This window comes from Helicoverpa armigera, chromosome 8 (assembly GCF_030705265.1).
Source record: "Helicoverpa armigera isolate CAAS_96S chromosome 8, ASM3070526v1, whole genome shotgun sequence".
In the NCBI taxonomy this organism is placed as follows: domain Eukaryota; kingdom Metazoa; phylum Arthropoda; class Insecta; order Lepidoptera; family Noctuidae; genus Helicoverpa; species Helicoverpa armigera.
Genome location: NC_087127.1, coordinates 10572006 through 10591936, shown reverse-complemented (window position 1 = coordinate 10591936; position 19931 = coordinate 10572006). Strand labels below are relative to the sequence as shown.

Below are 19931 nucleotides of genomic sequence, written 5' to 3'. Positions count from 1 at the left end.
TGGCGTTTGAAATATAAAATGTGGATTAATGAATTTATTCCGCATAATTAGCATTGTAAATCTAGACAAGACGTCACGTCGTCACATGACATGCGATGTTTAATTTGAAAGTGAACACACATTATTTACAGTTTGGCAAGTGACCTCAAATAGTGCTAAAAATTGCACTGTTACATTATGAGAACTGTTTACTTTCTAACTCTTGGATTATATATAGAAAGTGTGTACCTTCTTTTGAGGATTAAGATAACCTGTCTCAAGGCTAGCCAGTAATCTTTTCACAAGCATATTTATCTCGAGAATCGCCATTTTCAGCCTTAAATTGTATTCATTCATATCGCAGGATTAGCAGCTTCCTTCTTCTAAAACCGTTTGGTAAACTTTGTCCAAGCTATGCGAAAAAACTCTAACATAAAATATAACTTATTGCTATCTAACATCGCGCAAGTTTTACGATTCTAAGCAGACTTTATAAAGCAACCGGAAACCTTTTGGCACTTACTTTATTGCCAAATTTGACCTCCAAAGTTAGGACATAAAACAGCTGTGTACAGAAGTTTATTGCTTCACTAGCTACCGGCTACATCTTCGCTCGTGTCCTATTGAACCCACTTTACACACCGGGATAAAAAGTAGCCTATAAACTTCCTCGATAAATGGGCTATCTACTACAGAAAGAATTTTACAATTCGGGCCCAGCAGGGCCAAGGCCTGCCGGAGCTGCGGGATTGTTCGAAAGAGTTACCGCGGTCCTGGTACATAAAAGGCCTACCACGGAACATGACGGTTTTTAGTCAGTAAGAGTCTGACACTCCCTCACCGCTGCTAACCCCACAGCGGGAGGGGTCATTCGATGATTTTATTTTGGACGTCGTTAAAAAAAGACCAGTAGTTCCTGAGATTAGATGCTTCAAAAAAACAAACAAACAAACTCTTCAGCTTTATTATACCAGATAATATATGTAGACAGTATTAATAAAACCTGTCTAAGTTATCACGACTCAGGAAGTTGAGCAAAGCCTAGATACGTACGTAACGAATGAGAACGAATTTAAAAGTAAAAAGTCTGTCATTGTTATGATCACGCGCAGACAACGTGAATCTTATTAGTCTAGTTTGTTTGGTTTAAGTTTGTCATTATTTTTTGTGAAGAGTTGAAGTGAAAGTATAAATATATCATCGGTAACTTCCAGTTTCATGCTTCGTGTAAGGAGGTTGTAGCTTTGACATCGATATATAACCTAGCTGGAAGGGTAGCTAGGTACAGTCACTTCATTGATGGGTCACTATTTAGGCTATTGATTGAGACCCTTTATAGCATGTTACACCGTGGGTCTTATGGTAGATTGACGTCTTAACAGAACCAGATGATATGTAGTTTCTAGTTAAAACTTTTTCTGCAGCATTTTACTAATAAGTGTCTTAGGACAAAATTACCTTATATTCAAAAACCAAATTAATCCTACATTTCCAAAATTATCCCCTAATCTAAGATCCCATCACATAAATCTCTGACTACTGTCCTTGGCTTATCTCATACAGAATGCAATTAATTTTGTTATCATACAACTGCGAAATAACAACAATATACTCGAAACCAGAATATCAACAATCGAGTTATTTTCGCATAAATATGTAGTAGGAGTTTGTTGACAATTTGTGACCACGTGATAAAAACATGGTACCCTCTTAGAGCATTTTACTAACCAGAGACGAATATACCATCCCTTTTGAAAAAGGACGAGACCTCGGATCATACATACCTACGAGTACGTTAGAGGACAGAGGTCTGCTATCTTTGATGATGAAGAAAAAGGTTTGTGGGTAAGAATGATGATGAAGAAAATGGTATGAAGAGAAGTTAAAAACCGGCCAAGTGCGAGTCGGACTCGTGCACGAAGGGTTCCGTAAATTACAGTTAAATCAACCTATCTCAAAAACTATAAGAGATACTTTGATCAAACCAAAAATCGTTGAAAGAGTTAATTAGCATGCATCACCTCTATTTTTTTTAGAATTTTATACCCCGTAGTTATAAAAATAGAGGGGGGGGGGACATACTTTTTACGACTTTGAGAGCTGATATCTCAAAAACCGTTCACTTTAAGAAAAATGTTTTTTAGAAAACTTTATATCATTTTAAAAGACCTTTCCATTGATACCCCACACGGGTATGTACATCGAAAAAAAAAATTTCATCCCTCAGTTACATGTATGGGGGGCCCCACCCCCAATTCTTTTTTTTACTATTTAGTGTCATATTTTTGTAGCGGTTCATACAACACATATTCCCATCAAATTTCATCACTGTAGTACTTATAGTTTCCGAGTAAATCGGCTGTGACAGACGGACAGACGGACAGACGGACAGACGGACATGACGAAACTATAAGGGTTCCGTTTTTGCCATTTTGGCTACGGAACCCTAAAAAGTCGGTTTTTCAGTAACTTTGTTATGCTATCTTGTCTCCTTGGCAGAGTTTTTTCCCATAGAGATTTATAGTCAAACCAGGTCCAGTTAATAAAATACTCTAAGCTTCAACTGCGTAGTTCGCACCTACTTGACGAGCCAGACCGCATATTAAGTAATAACATGTTGATTAAAATGTTATGTACCTACGACGCATGTTTTCCTTTCGATCAATATAAGGACGTTTCATTTTGTTTAGGTAGACCATTTTTTATTGGAACTAAAACAAAGTTTGATGACAAATGATGGTTCTGCGTCTAATCTGTCTCCTCTGCTGCCTTACAATCGAACCATGAGAGTGAAGGAATAGAGAGTGCAACTGTGTCTGCGCAACTGCTTGTGCACTGTAATGTATGTCCTGCGCAACTAGCTGATCTCCTTAGAGAGAACAGCCGCCGTCGCCGTGGCCAACAGTCGGTCTGGACTTCATTTTAGTCTACGAAATACCTTCATAGTCAAATGGAAGGCAATCAGACCCTATTACACTATGAATCTAATTGGACGAAGACCCAAAAGAGATCTTGGTATTTGTTATGAAAAGGGTCATTCATCTCTTTGAAGTAAGTACTATTTATTCTCAGACGGACTGACTCAAAAAACTCTAGATAACAGTATTGCGCAGTATTGTTTGTGCACCGTGAGTCAGAGTGCATATAAATAAAACTGCAGTATACTTTATTGAGATCTATACGGGCTCAGGATGCATGTGTTGCAATTGGAATTAATTTGAATTTATTTACGTAACTTATGTATTTATTACATCCATACTTAGTCATGCGCATTGCACATATTATGGGGTAGACCTACTGATTATATAATGTACTTATGTCGGTATAATCATCGGCAAGGATATTGAGCCCTGACCTTCACCTGCGCAGAAGTGATTTATTGGTTTATTGCCTTAAGTTTACAGTGCGCAAAGCGATCCCCACTTTTCCGCCGAGAGCTCATTATCCGCGCCGATAACTATAAGAAACATGAAAAAAATTGAGATCCTGACAGACACACGGAAGGACAATATCTGTGTGAGACTTTTCTTCATAACATAGAGTGAAAGCTTTCAATTGATTAGCAAGAATTACAAATAAAACCTTACCTCTCTCATCATCTCAGGATCGAAGACATACAGGACTGGTCTCGTTCTAGAAGCTTTAGCAAGTCGCACCAAGTCTCCATACTTGTCACGAAGACCTTCCAGTAGACCGAGACCAACGGTGTGGTGGTAGCTCCCTGTTGAAGATAGGTAATGTTAGAAGATGATCATAATCATATATTAGGTCGGACGGATGGAAGATAGTGGTGGGTGGTGGTAGACGGGGAACTGCTTTTGGAAATTAATAAGGGACGCTTTTGTTCAGCAGTTCTATCACTGAGATGATGATGATAATATTGGTAACACCAGCAGACTGAAGGCATATTGTTAGGCTAGCCAGGCTTAATGAAGCAGGTCATTCAGCCCGGCTAGCCTAGCAGTATTGAAAGAAAAGGCTTACGCCTAGGACATTTCGTGTCGTTATAAATACTGAAAGTGATAAATAGAATGTATTGATTGAAACGCATAGTCCGAACTTACGTATTTATGTAGAAAGATGTTTTATTATATTTATTACATTTTACCAGGTAATACTTGCATAATAATAGTGACCCAAAAGGCTACATTCTTCTGTGTATCTTGCAAAACTACATAGGTCGGACACCAGTTTAAGTTTATAAACGAGACTGTTTTCGAGTGAAAATTGGGCAAACTTCAGTGTTAGTTTGACCTCTATTACGTCATCTTTCAGTTGCTTCAGTGCCAATAACATTGAAATACTTCAGTCGTCGACGTATTGTTAAAAACTTTGCAATTATGTCTCAAGACTGAGTCAGGAGGTGTTAATTTCTAAAACCTTGCTTTGGTCAATGGGTTTGTTATAGAATCTTTATTTCTATTTTATTATATTTTGTAAGGTTTTTCAAGTTAAGCGATAGGTGGTATGGAAAAGATATGTTTATTCATAACCCCATTAAGACAACGGAAAATTTTTGCAAATATGAAAATTCTATCTTGGTCAAAGTAAAGGTAATTCTGAAGGCGAAAAGTTAGTCGATTTCTAAGCAGAACCGGGAGTGATCACAAGTATCGTAGTAGATTTATATCAAGTGGCGTAAACGATATAAACTGGAATGAAAGTAGGTCTAAATCTATATTTGGATTAAGCGAAAGTACGTCTGGGATCGGTACTTAGATTTATAAGTATTGGGCTCTAAAGATATATAAACGTAAGTCTCATTGGTCTATGCGTGGTAATAAAAGCTATTGTTGTGTGTTAGGACCTTTAGATCAATCGTAAGGACGGACAGTTTTATTTTCTCCCTTTTTCAATAACTCTCTTGATGAGTGGGTGGCATAATTTTTGCCACCCATCATCATCATCAGCCTTTCTATTGTGTTACTGCAGGGCTTCGGTTTTAAGTAAATACTTAGAGAAGAAAAGTCAAGTCTGGCCAAGGGGTTGCCCAGGTAACTGGGTCGAGGAGGTCAGATAGGTAGTCGCTACTTGTAAAACACTGGTACTCAGCTACATCAGGTTGGACTGGAAACCGACCCAATAGTCGGGAAAACGCTAGGCAGACCATAAGAGAAGAAAAGAGTGTTCCACTAGGCTTGATCAAGGCGTATTTCTATTAATTCTCAAGTTTATATCCAAAGTATTCAATACCCATTAAAACTAATTCACTACAAAACAGACATTAGTATGTTTGTCTGTTTTATTAACAGACATTAGTCGCGGTTTCGCTCGCTAATGAAATTTAATGACAGCCATTCGCACTGCAGCGAAACTTAGTGAATGTGGCGTAGCGATTTATGGCAATGTACGGATTAAATGAGATTTTTTTTTGTATGTACTGTTTGAATTTATTGAGGACCTTGTTCGGCGTACCTGGATTTTTAAGAGGGTTTCGCAGCTGTTAATTAGAAATACGAAACATATTTTTGTATTTAGTGACGTAAGTAAGCAACAAATTAATATTGTGTTTTAAAACAGAAATTAAAATTCTAGCTTTAGAAAGCACTAAAAACATTGTTTCGAAAAAATGTATACTCTTCAAACTCTAAATTAATGTTAGGTACCTAAGTTTTGCCCGTGGTGTTAACCTACAATCTTTTTTACAATGTTTTTGATAGTTTCTCTAAAGTTTAATTCTCTTCTTACAAACTTCTTCTATTCTTATAAATCTGAATTGAAAACTATGTACCTAAGTAAAATCATGTAACCTTGCTTCCCCACAATGCAAGTTCATTCACCCCAAACGTGGCTTGATGTAATAAGCAACAATTTAGTTCGATTTTATTGAAAACGGTATCGCCTGAATTGAGTTTTTTCTGAAGTGTTTTGAGTTGTAGAAAACAATTTTTTGTTACAAGATAAGAATTATGTTTGAAATATTTCTCGTCCGTCTATAACGCAAAAAATACGGAATGGACTCAGCCTTAACTTTTTATCCGGATTGTAAAATATGACGGTAAACTTAGCGATTCATAATTTAAATACATTTGGTCACTCCTTAACATAAATTAATATAAATACTGATCGATTGACCTGAAAGAATGACCGATAAGACTCTGCAACAAAAATTCTTAAACCAATACCAAGAAACTGCAAAGCCTTTAATGACATCTTTCCAAGAAAGTATTACATAAGTAAGATAAATTGAAAGTAATCTGCTTAATTTGCAAATATGGCGGATACGGGCGCCGCACGTCGCGACGGACGCTGCGTGTGCGCAAGTCAGACACCGTAAAAGGATGCGAAACGGGCGGGTTCCCATAAAACGGGTTATGGGAACTTTGTTTTATTTTTAGCAATAAACTTGTAGCTTTTGGATACTGGTTTAATTTTCAAAATTAAAGTTGAGGATATTGGTACTTTTTTTTGTTTTTTTATTAACTTCTTTAAAGGTAATAATTTTAACGAAAGTTAGGGGTATATTGGATCGTTTATGATGTGGAATTCTTGATAAATAAGTCATCATGCTCCACATATCATCTCCTCTGTATGATCACCTAGACCAGACAAGTCGTCTTACTGTTTTTTTTTCCAGTTATTTTCAAAGTGTATCTTTATTCACAGTCCAAAGTTTAGAAATCCTACGATTTTTTGAAATTAGAAAGCAAAAAAATATTTAGAATTTAAATGAATATTCCATTGTTTATTCCACGCATTCCTTATTAATCACGTACCTATTTAGCACTAAGTAATTATAATTATATAGTGATTATCGTGTAGAGGAACGTCAGCCGCATCGTAATTATATTATTACCACACAACTGCGGTTTGTTGACTCCGTATAAAGTGACAATAAATACTTTGCGAATAAATAGCAGTTATTATGCATAATAAATATACCATTAAAAAGGCGACATAGCTTGAATTCTGAAATCAGGCTTATAGCATTTAGCTTTGCAACTAAAAGTAATTCATGGTTACCATATATACCATTGCCACAAAATATGTAGGTTTTGTGATCCAGGTTCGGCCTGTCTGTGTCAGATGTTTCCTTAACACCTGATACCTATCCTATGCATGTAAACAAATCAATTAATTATTAACACGCTTCTACGGTATTTGTTAGCCGCACACTGCAAACTTTTCAGTTGGCCGACTGGCGGCCCTTAGGTAGGAAAAAAAATATTTATTTATTTATTTGCTTGATTTACACGACTTCAAAAGTCAGTTACATAAATCAGAGTAAGTAAATCTATACTAATATTATAAAGCTGAAGAGTTTGTTTGTTTGTTTGAACGCGCTAATCTCAGGAACTACTGGTCCGATTTGAAAATTTATTTCAGTGTTAGATAGCCCATTTATCGAGGAAGGCTATTGGCCACCTTTTATCCCGGTACGGGAAGTAGTTTCCACGGGATGCGGGTGAAACCGCTGGCAGAAGCTAGTTTCTTATAAAAGAAACTTAAAAATAAAGAAAATTGAGAAAAAAAAAATAGAAACAACATAAAACTTTACAATAACTAAATAACAACTACAAAAAATATTTTTTTCAGCAAATCATGTTTTCTATCAAAGTTTTTAGTCGGTCTGATACCAGACGAATACCTGGTCGTTGTTACGTGTGTACTTCGCTTCATCTTCATACTGATTTATGAGCCCAAAACAACTATCGGCCGACTAAAAGTTTGTAGTGTGCACGCGCTCTTATTCCCTTCAAGTGTACTACATTGCACGGAAATGGGTCATTATGGATGTCATAGGGGATCAGTTATCAGCTGAACTGAACTAGTTTGTACCAGTTTGTTGTTTGAACTTTGAACTTGTTGATTAAGTTGATGTTACAGGGCGACGTTATCGCTTAGCGATAAAGCCCTTAAAATAAAGAAAAAAAAAAAAAAAAACTTGTTACAACATTAGGTTTGCGATAAGAATATTGCTGAAACCGTTGGGGGGATTTATTGCACGCTAGTGTATTTACGAGTATGCTGTGTTGTCAAATAGCTTCTTAGAATAATATTATGTACTGATAAAAACTTATTTAAATTATGCTGTGTAGTCAAATAGCTTCGTACTGATAAAAACTAGCGACCATAGTGTTTTTAGTGCAAAAAAATATTTACAACAAATTAAGTTTAGAAGAAATTAAGATCTTTCTAAAATAAATGTACTTCCTACAAATACGTAAAAAAATAAAATAAGTAAACAGATATCAGTCTTGGGTATACTCGGAGATCAAAGCGCGAAAAATAACAAGACTAATAAAACAAAGAAACACGTTTTACCTTAGGGCTTAGGGCATGCAATCAGCAAAATCTTGGCCAAAAAGATCCTCATTTTGACACAACTTCAGTTAAGATAACTCTTATTGTGGTACTATATGTATAAAGTGTTCGAAATAATCTGACACGGTATGTCAGTACTTATAATGTAGAGGTATAAGACTGCAATCTTGATAGCATTCCAGTTTTTATACTAGATCTTTTTAGTAATTCTGCGAATTTTCTATCTAGGTCTACTTATGTGGAATTTATTGCACGTGCTTACTTGTGTACTTGTGTAATTGGCTAAGCTATGAGTATGTAGGTACAGTAGCCTTTACAGTTTGATAATGAGAATTGACGAAAAAAACATTTTTATATCGGACTGGCAAAACAATCAAAGGATCGAGAGGTGTGGAGACCAAATGGGGAGGTCTCTGCCCAGCATTGGGATAGTTGGGGCAAAGAAAAAAAACCTTCCAGAGATTAGTTAGTTCCTGTAAGCAACCAAACTTGCCAGCCTTTTCTATATGAAGAGGACCCTTTGCTCCACCTAACATCATCTAAATACACATAAGAAACTCACCAATCCTAGGCAGTACATGAGCAGAATGCCTCAACATAGGCAATGCTATAGGTCCCGGGATCTCGCTGAATGGTCTCACAGCTTCCGCGATCTTCGGGGCAGCTACATTCCGACGTTGTGGTGATGTCGAAGTCTGCTGGGATGAGGAGCCGGCGATGTGCCGTCGTTGGCGGTGGAAACTGGGAATAAGATGATGGTTGTTTAGAAAATTTTAGTAAAATAATGTTTTATTTATTGCTATACCGAAACTGTAAGTATTCTATTGTTAGCTGTTTCAGGGGCGGAAATACTAAGCCCTTAGTAAATCATCACCCCAAAATAAGATAAGAAAATTTATGTGTGAAAACATTGCTTGTTCTACCATTTGTCGGAAAAGTTATTCGCCTTAAAACAACATAAGTAATCAAAAGTTTAACAACGGATATTGATGTACCTTTTTATAGGTTTAATAGATATCCAATTATCGACACTAATTGATGCTTATAATTTAGTTTTCTTTTTTGAGTGTTTTATGCCAAAAATAGAATTAGGAACAGATTTTTAAACTTTTTTTTTGTAAATAATGCTGAAAGAAACAAAGACTATAAAACCTATTTACTTTATGTATAAACATGTATGAAAGTTATAATAAATTTGACCTTCAGTGTACTCCAGCCAAAACTGACTAACCGGGTAAACAGAAATGGGTCAATGTTCACAGTATGTCACCAAATAATGGCGCTTTGCACGATTGAATTAAAACAATTGGGTTACTGAAGACTAAAATAGGAATGCAGTATTGTGCATTTAGTTATAATATATAAAATTTACCGTTATGGGAACTCAAATACATAATTAAATAAGGTACTTTTTGCAATTCGCCATACAAATTCTATGCTGAAAATCGCATCAAAATCAGCTAAATGTGAGAAAATCACGCACAATCTTAAATGCAGGACAAATGAGAGCCCTTTTTTTGAAGTCGGTAAAAAATTGGTTATACGTTGCTGACTTTTGCATCTGCCAAAGCAAAGTTTGTTACGTAACCAACCATGTTCGGTGAAAAATGAAAAAACACGCTGTTTTATTTTTTCAAACCAACAGTCGTTAGATATTTTTATTCTTTATTTTATTTTCGGTACCTAATACCACCTATCTGTCGCTGTCTCATATTTTCTTGTTTAATTCTTACAAGCTTTAGCCATAAGAGCCTTTATCCAAAAACTTAATAACAATTTATAACAGAACATTTTATGCAAGCGCGATTTAACGACGCGAGCGTCTTTTGTTTTATTTTTCGGCAACCAGTCTCATTTCGTAACATCCATCGCTTGTTTACACTATCAAAATTTTGAAAATTGGACCTTAAAGCTTTCTCTTAAAATCTCATTTTGTTTGAGATGGTGACTGATATAAGCCCTTTGGTTTTGAGAGGGGAATTTGCGAGAATGCGGCTGGGATTATAAAAGGCGAACTTGATACAGAACGCACCCACGACCAAGTTCAAGGGCAGAAAGTACCGACTGCAATACGTTAGCGTCAATTAAAGTTTATGCTCCTCAATTAAAGGAGCCATTTGAATAATTCTGCCAGTTAAGCGGTAATGTATATTGTACATAGCGGTGTTATGCATTTGAATTTGGAATAAGGATTGTTTTTTTTTTAAGTTTTTTTCTAAGGAGGTTTTATAGTTGCGTTATTATACGTCAAATAAAAATGTTAATTTGAATTGTTAATGAGTCCTTTGTTTGTTTGTTTGTTTCGTAACATAATGAGTCACACACACGTCTGTTAGGTAAAGTAATTGACGCGAATTACTTTCTGAATAATTACCTGACTATTCGAAAGTGATAAAATTAATATGAGATACTATGTGCAGCATAAATCGAAATCTACATAGGTAAGTACTTGTACGTTTTTTCCAGATATTCTCTTACATAATTTACAAGCAAACTCAGTTGGCATAGCTAGTAAGACTGACAATGAAACAATTGTAAGCGCACAATGTACCGATCCCTATAGAGTAGGACAATACGTGGACTTTGGACTCCAGTTCAACATGCCAATTCTTGGTCTCAATGCGCTTCGGGAAACCGTTATGCAGTTGAGGAATTAATAAATCGATGTATGTTGAATAATGCATTTTTATGTGCAGCTGAAAAGGATATGAATATATGATTTTTGAAGATTTTTTATGTATTTTTTGTGTTCTTTTGTAGCAATGTAGTTTCCAGTAAATAGTCGATTTTTATGAATGGTCAAATATTTTAGCTGATCTGAGTAATTTTTTACTTACTTCCGAAGATATCTTTGAGCAGATAGATAAAGATCGATGTTATAGGTATGTCTAAGTAGCTATTAAGCGATTAAGTATATGTAAAGCGGAAATTGTAACTAGCAAGACGTGATGTAAGACTATACACTTACTTAACTTTTTATACTTACTGCCACACTCAGAATGGATACTTAAATTAGTCCTAACGAGTCCTTAACAAATTATCATTAAATCTGTTAATGAACGATACATCTCAGAGACGAAATTTAAGGGTTCATTAGTTAATTACAGATTTAAGTATCCGTAGTGCAGAGTATCGTCAAATTGTCTTTGATAATGCTTATCGATAAACGAAAGGTGTAGCCGCACCTTAAAATGTGAAATGATTAAGTAGCAATAACTGTTATTTAAATACATTAAAACCTTGTATATCAACAATAGAAATAAGAATTTGTTAATTTCGGGATCGTTTTTACGTAAAAACACCTATTTTCATGTAAATTATATAAAGTACATGGAAACTTTTTTCTGTTATCACTGTCAATATTGTACTGTCAGTGTCAAGGTTACGTTTAAGATTCTTGTTCCGTTAACCGTCAGGAAAGAAAAGTGTGTGGAAAAGTGTGATAAGCTCTGAAATAAATAGCTTTATCTTAACATATTATCATGGTAAGTTTCGTTTCTATGTACATTAGTAGCTGCACATATGTATTTGAAGAATTTAACTTGTGCTTGTTTCATTTTAGGAGTCTTCAGGAACAAGAGCCCCACGCAAACGTGTGGCTAATTTCACGGCGGACGAAAAAGCTTTGTTAGCACAATTATTAAAAAGAGACCAATCGTGGAATCTTAAATAACAGATGGCAAGTCAGTCGAAAGAAACAAGCAGCATGGGATAGTATAACACAGGAGTTCAATCAGGAATCAATCACCAACTTCCAGACTACGGGCTGCTTTTTGAAAGTTTAAGAAAACTCAAAAAGCGATTTCGGCCCGACCTCCGACCGGCCGAGACCTCGAGCACAGCAGCCGCGCTTGCGACCACTAGATCAACGAGGAAGTCAAATAAACCTTGTACTACATAATTGGCCTCTTGTTCAACAATTAAAAAAGTATTCCTCTTATTTTATGGATTTTTATTTATTAAAAATTAAATTATGAAAATCTATCAACTATATATACTATATCACCAAAAATCCATTGCTGTTGGTTGTGCTTTCACGCCTTTCACTCAGGACAACATCATCATTCTCAATATGAGGAGATTCCCAGTTCTCTGGAACCAAATCATCAACCTGTAAAGAAATATTATGCAATGTCGCACAAGCACATATAACAGCCACAACTGTATCCATCTTAATGCCCATGCCAAGTTGGAGACAAGGAAACCTTCTTTTCCAAATGCCAAAGCATCTTTCCACAGTATTCCACATTATATTTTATTTGGCTTCTGTTGTAGTTTTCTTGTGCAGTTGAATTTGGTGATAAAAACGGTGTCAGTAGCATATTGCTAACTGCATACCCGCTGTCCCCTAAAATTATCCCTTTTAACACACCTGTATTCAGTCTTTGTTTACTTGCACTGCTGTTATAAATAAAACTATCATGGGTACTGCCAGGCCACGGGGCTACTAGATCATAACATTCCAAGTTTGTCCCAGTGACTGCTTGAACATTGATAGAAAAATACCCTTTTATATTCCTATAGACTTCTAATGTTACTCCTCCTGAGCTTCTTATTTGGCCCCACTACTCTAAACCTTCTGGTATAGTCTACAAAATCAATAAAGTCAAGCAAATCACTCATCTTTACTTTATTGTTAAAACATTCCTATTCCTGAGACTTTTTAAAATATTTTATTTACTTTTATAACCTTAAACATAAATGTCAAAATCAATCATTAGAAAGTTAAGTAAAGGTTTTGCTTTACTTAACTTTAATTGTCATTAAGGGATGCTAACGGATCATTAATTGTCTCTGAGAGTGAGCTTTTTTAAATCTATACTAAGGAACCACTTAAGTAACCATTAACTGACTCTGAGTGTGGCAGTTAGTTTCACAGAAGTATTAGACGATTAGGTAGATAAATAATCAACTCCCTTATTCATTCACAAACGTTTGAAAAATTAATTAATGAGTAATTTACTAATTCGTTTATTTTTGTTTATAACCCTAAGATAAGATTATTTTATTGCTTGACGTATTTTCAGATAACGTCTTGTTATTTTTAACGAGAGGACTAACCTCAAAAATCTAGCTTATCTTTTGTCAAATCTTACCTTAAAGGTCATATAAGCTATTGTTGTCTGTAGTTAAGTACCCATTTTAGTAGGTTTAAATATAAATACTACCTGCGCTTTTGTGACGAAATACCTCATAAAGTTTAAAGTACCTAAACGTTACTAAGATTTTGGCAACATAATGCCGAAGTCAGTCGTAATCAATTATTTAATTTAAAAAACCTAGGGGAACCAATCAGCGCTCACTGAGATTAGCCCGTTTAAGCCACTAACAGCCAGTTTCTTCATCAAAAGTTAAAGCTAAAGTAAAAGTCAAAGTAATGTCTAAAGTGAAAGTAATGGTCAAATTAAAATTTTCTATTAGTTTTGCTGTCACTTTAGCCTTGAAAAAAACGAATTTGACCGTTACTTTTACTTTAGACATTACTTTAACTTTAACTTTTGATGAAGAAACTGGCCGTAAGTAAACAAATTTAACAAACTCTTTTGCTTTGTTATATATTTATAATATACCTAGATACCTACAATACAAAGCGAAGTCCCTTAGGTACGTTTATTTAATTATTAGTACCTCTAATTACCGTCCATCGTCAAATAACTCTGTTACAAAATATTTCCTCTAAAAACACGAAATAACTTCCCATATGTACGGATATCGGATCTATAACTAACTATCAATATTCCGTCAATTAAAAATAAACATAGTTACGACAAAGTTTCGTTTTACGCGAAACTGCGTTCATCCGTTGTTTTCATAGATATTGCAGTTTTTATGAGGTCTGAAATAAACTGAAGGCTATTCTCTCCATGATAAAAACTGTTTTAATTTTCAGTGGGTTTCTTTTTTGCTTCTTTTCTTAATAATAAGTGTTATGAAGTGTTTGGGAGTTAATTAGGTAAACAAAACGGCTGTATCCATTTAGATAGGTAAAATTTAGTTTGATGATGGCTTGAAACCTCAGAATTAGTATAGATAGAACTGCATCAAGGTGTACCAGTAAACATCAGTGGTTCCTAAGACTAGCGAGTTCACACAATCAAACAAAGGACCATGAGACAAATTGGGCTCATTGTCCAACAGAGTTATAGCACAAAATACATAGGTACAGAAGTCAATCTACATATAAAGCGCGTTCGAGTCACGCAGACATAGGTGTCTATGTGTGCGTGTTCACAGACGCGCTGTCTCAAAACAACTCAAAACAGTGCGAGCGGGGCTGCCGTTTTCTTGAGATACGCGCGTCACACACAAGGTAGATAAATGTGCACGCGTTTTGATACCTACCTAACTGTAATTTGACTGTAATATTTTTAATTTTAATAACAAAAGAAAAAGTAATAATGGAGCAACAAAAAAAGTCGTATTATAATTGTTCAGTGGACGGTTGTTTTAATACAACAATAAACAGTGAACTGTCGTTTTTTAGCCTGCCGTATTACATATAGTATGGACCTACTTATTTTCTCATATTTCGATGGTTCTTTTAATAAACGCAATAGGTAGGTACAGTTAGGTGGGTAGGTAAGCGCCCCGGCGGCCTCTGGCCCAATGCCGTAGGTAATAAGTTTTGCTAGTGTCGACCCAGGCGAACCTCCCAACCTACCCTCAAAGATTATTACTAGTAGGAGTTGATAATTTTTGTGATCATGGCGAGAGTATGTTGTAAGGTAGACGAAATAAAACTCGCACATCAAGGTTTCTGTAGGTAGAAGCAAGCTTAGATCAGGGACTGTACCAACCCATTACATACAAAAATATTTTTTTCGCAAGTAAAGAGTAATAAGTAAGTACCTATATATGTATGAATAACAAAATTATAAATTGCGGTTTCTGAAAAAGTTCGGTATCTCGTTCAAACGAATTTCCGTTGAAAGTGTTTATTAACCTCATGTATGCCACATTAAATATTTTATTACTATTGGTTTATATTTCATTTTTCCTGTTTTATTCTCAACAATAAATCAAATAATTACGAGTACCACTACCACGTTAGTTTTATGCGCATAAAAAAGTTGACAGCCCTAGCGCGACCGCCGAGTTTAGGCATGAAAAGTGAAGTACATACATGAGATTGACTTCTGTACCTATGTATTTTGTGGTTATAGCATATGCCGTTGTGAAGGTTTTTGTTTGTACTAAAATTGTTACTATGGGCACTACCTTCAATTCCATGGCAAAAAAAAGATATGCACCTAAATAGGTTTTGTAGAAAAAGACGATTGTTAGGAGTCGTAGTGCGCTTAAATCGCAGGATTTATATTATTAACCGACTTCTTTAAAAGGAGGAGGTTCTCAATTCGTCGGGATCTTTTTTTTTTTTTGTATGTTCACCGATTACTCGAAGACTCCTAGACCGATTTGGCTATTAAGAGGAAGGATATAGTCAAGACATGTTCGTGCACATTCATATTACGTATACATTCTGGTTAACAGAAACGAAATGTGTCGAGATGCCATCACTCAGTATTACTGCTCGTGTCTAATAGGTAGATGCACAGTAGGAAGTTGTGCTCATATCATTTCAATAATATGGTATCTAGGGTTAGGCAGGCACACACAATTTAATCCACCATCAGGATATTTAGATGACATTATTATTGATATTGATTGAAATGTTAACAAAAATATTTTTAACTAATAGCAGCTGTTTTTTTTTTTCATGTATACATTAAACCTGGCATTAAAACTAGTTAAAGGCGTTCAATAACAAAACCTACAATGCCATAACAGCACAACTTTTTGCAGAATATTAGTTTATTTATGGTCGGAGAAAAATATTTATAGCAAAATAACCCCATGGATTCTTTGCAAAAATGAGTTTAAATCTTTATATTTAGTGCTTTACAAGTATATTCAAAGTGGTCTCATCTCTGTTGGTGGGTGAGCCCAGGCTTCATACATTTTTGCCCATGGTCCTTTACTTTATAATATTAGAACTACTTATATCACTTGCATACATATCTTACTTTCACAACCAGAGATACTTAAAAACATCGTAATCTTTCTCATCAAAGAAAGTCATTACACAGATTAAAATTATATATTTTATGACTGCAAGAAATTGTATGCACATCCATTTATTTGCATCCCGTTGTAAAGCGAGCTGAGATGTGCATAATTACGCGATGCACGGTCATTCCGCGATGTTATAACTGTTATAACAAGAGAGCTTGTTATAACTACCTTTCACTAAATTAAACTTAATTAGGTTTTATGACATAAGTGTAGTATGAGTATATTTAAGTACTGTTTTATTTTTTGTTAAGGATTTTGGTTTATACTAATTGTAGCCGTGTCTTTGCTTTGCCTAAGGAGTTGTTCGTATTTATCTTATTTTACGGACTTTTATCGTGTTATAACTTAAGGAACAATTCCCACGTATTAAGTTAGCAAATGCGAGAAAGATTACCTATCTGAATCCAACAATTAGTTAAGTTGTATTATATGCTCAATAAACATGTATTACAGGTATACTATATTATACAACTTTAATTTGGAAGTGAAAAAAATATAAATATAAGGAAAAAGGTTCTCATATGAGGAAAACAAAACTGAACTGATTAAACAAAATAAAGATCAAATTATTGTAATTTAATGATTATAAAAATAAAACGTATATAAATAAATAAATAAAAATAACAAACAAAATACTCACAAGGATTGACGTATCAAAAGTGTAGATTTAGACATTTTGAAACGCAAACACTTTCACTGAACAAAATAAACGAAAAAAAAAAATATTTAAAACAAACAAAAAATAAGAAAGTTCTTCAAAAAGTCACTTCACACGTTCGCAACCATTTTTTTTATTTGCACAGATAACGCTGCGATTTTGATTTTTTTTTTTTTGTAAGTATCTAAGGAGGTTTTAATTCACGCGGACAGTGTTGTCGTGTGCCCGAGCTAGTCGATAATGCATTCAGAGATCGTACACCCGGCGTCTATACGATACTGGTTTGCGTAGTGATGTCCGCAATGTCGATAAACTCTGTGATTTTATTGAGTCACTGTTTACAGTCGCGTTTATTTATGTTGTAATTATTTAAGTTTTCGTCATTTAATGTTGTTGTCACGTTGATAATGATATTGTATGCTATTGTTTTTGTGACTATTGAGCATTCTATTAAAGACTAGAAGTTTTAATACATGGGGAAAATTGATTTATTTAGTATTGTTTATTTATTTATTTTTATTTATTACCGTTATCCTGGGATATCTTTTGTATTATGTTATATCATAAATTAACGTGTGTCAATCAGCGTCATATATTTTTATGTAGGTGTATCAATAAAAAAAACATTAGATCAGCTTTGTTTACCCGACTGTGCTGTCTATTATTGTTCGATGTTACTGTATTTACTTACCTAATTGCTTGTTTTAAGGTATGCCATGACTCATTTCTTTTTGTTTTGTGCACAAATACTGTATGAGTAATTTACTAACCAATTTTTTGTTGCGATAAAAAATATTTTCATGAATTTCGAAAGTCAGCGACAATATTGATAGATATAGATTTGATTCTTTAGTCAATATTATTTTGACACTTATCTACTTTAAAACCTCTTACTCGGGTAAACAGTTTGGAATGACAGAATAACAATTACCATTAGAAATTCAGTGCTTTTGACGCCTAACTCGAGTCACATCAAAATTATCGATATGTAAACAGAACCGGCTTGTTAAACTCATCACTAACGTCTGACCTTTGCGTTGAATTTTGTTTACGATTGATTCGGCCTTAGAATATTAAATAGGAAAATTGCGTGACAAATCACCTTTATATGTGTGACGTCACTATAACCGAATAATCCGAATTTACTGTTACGTCAAGATACCTCATAATCTTCAAATGAGTAAAAAATGTCATTAACCAAGTTTCAAAAATGTTTTTGTATCAGTTGTCAAGCTCACTTTTATTTATTTAACTCCTAAGTTATGTTATTAGATTACTCTCACTTGTAAAAAAATCGTCATCATTAAACTATTTTATTTTTCCCAAAGCACGTGCGTTCAAAACTATCGATAAGTAAACAATAAACAAAACAAGCACATCACTACGGCACGAACTCTGCTCTTCATCTTTGTTCACGTCTGACGGCCATTGATTGAACAATTGGATTCAAGGATGGAATCAATTTGCAAATTGTATGGAATCTGTAACATCGGAGTAGCTGATAACGGTATAAGAAGTACCTTTTATTGGTAGGTATTATGTTATGAGAGATGTTACTTCATAAAGGAATAAAGGTTTGTGAATTTTGATGTGGGTAAGTGGCTGCTTTATCATGATTTCTGTTATTAATGTGACGAAGTAGGTATTATGTGATTTTGTATTTAGGATATTTATTTTCGCTACAATATTAGTCTTCATATTGTCTTAAAGACGTAACTAATTTACATTGATATTATAAAAAAAAGAATGAAAAAAAAACGACACAAAATATGGCATTCCTATTGTTGAATTTCGAACGCTTCCAATTCATGTAAGCAGGTCGTCACGTCGTCAACAGCCCAACAAATAATTCGTTCTAAATTCAAAAATACAAATCAACATTTTAATTCTTCATTGACCTATCTATAGCATTATAGCTAAAAATAACCTAGGTTGCATGCAAGGGAAGGCCCTTACACAACGTAATTCTCATATTAATTAGTGTTTTAATACCTAGTATAGACCTTAAAGCAATTAAATGCAACTACGTGACAGTTGTCTGCAATGTAGGAACTGATTCAACTGATTCTACGAACGAGTGTGTGTATGTGAGACGGAGCGTGTTTACTCTTAAAAAGAATTTGGGAACGCAGTGCCTACGTGAGATTTTGAACGTAGTGACTCACGTTGTTCGAGCCAGTGAAAGTAATAGTTAGTTTTGATTTGATGGTGCATAGATAAATCATTATGAGCTATTATTTTTATGTTCTGGTTATTTTTAGACGTTATGTAATTAGGCTTGTAGGTAGGTAGGTCTGTATGTACTTCTACCACATACCTGACTATTAAGTAATCTATGCTTCCACTATCAGTTTTTTCCTCAAATTATTTGAAATGGATTATTGGGTATTATCTATATACAATACATACGAATGTAAAAAATGGTGCCTACTTAATTTTAAAGAAAAAGTAATTTTCAGTTTTAATTTTTATAAATACATAGTTTACTTTTTATAAAAAATAAGTCTTGTAGGTACCTACTAAGAGAATAAAAGCGCATCATGACATCCGAAATTTAAAAATGGAACAGGGACCAACTTCTATAATTCTAAAAATACTTATTTGAAGAATAGCACGACACAACACAGATGTTACTTGCATTGACAACATTCGTTCGCCTACGACCGTCCAACAAAATGCAACGTGCTTACGTGACGTATCACACGGTACAACTTTGTGGTGTAACCTTTGCCTTGCGTCCACCTGTTATGCACAGATATTATATTTTTTACGATATTATTTTTTCGTTATGAATGTTTGTTCTTTCTGTGAGCATAACGTAGTTTATAGTGTGAAATTATTTTATTTTATTTATTTGGGACAAAAAACAGTTACATGCTTAGCTTAAATACAAACAGATTAGCTTAGAGACATAATATACATAGGATATCTCATACAGTAAGATTTTTTCTAATAA

At 34.5% G+C, this 19931-nt stretch overlaps 1 protein-coding gene across 1 annotated transcript in view; it reads right to left on the bottom strand.

Moving 5' to 3' along the window:
- LOC110372238 (probable cytochrome P450 49a1) overlaps positions 1-17241 on the bottom strand; it is a 33063-nt gene extending 15822 nt beyond the window's left edge. The window contains exons 1-3 of the mRNA XM_021328829.3: positions 16958-17241; positions 8807-8985; positions 3567-3700 (exon numbers count right to left, since the gene is read on the bottom strand). Coding sequence (XP_021184504.3) covers positions 3567-3700; positions 8807-8985; positions 16958-16992 — 348 coding nt within the window. The 5' untranslated portion in view covers positions 16993-17241. The remainder of the gene's footprint in view (positions 1-3566; positions 3701-8806; positions 8986-16957) is intronic.
- Positions 17242-19931: the final 2690 nt, after the last annotated feature.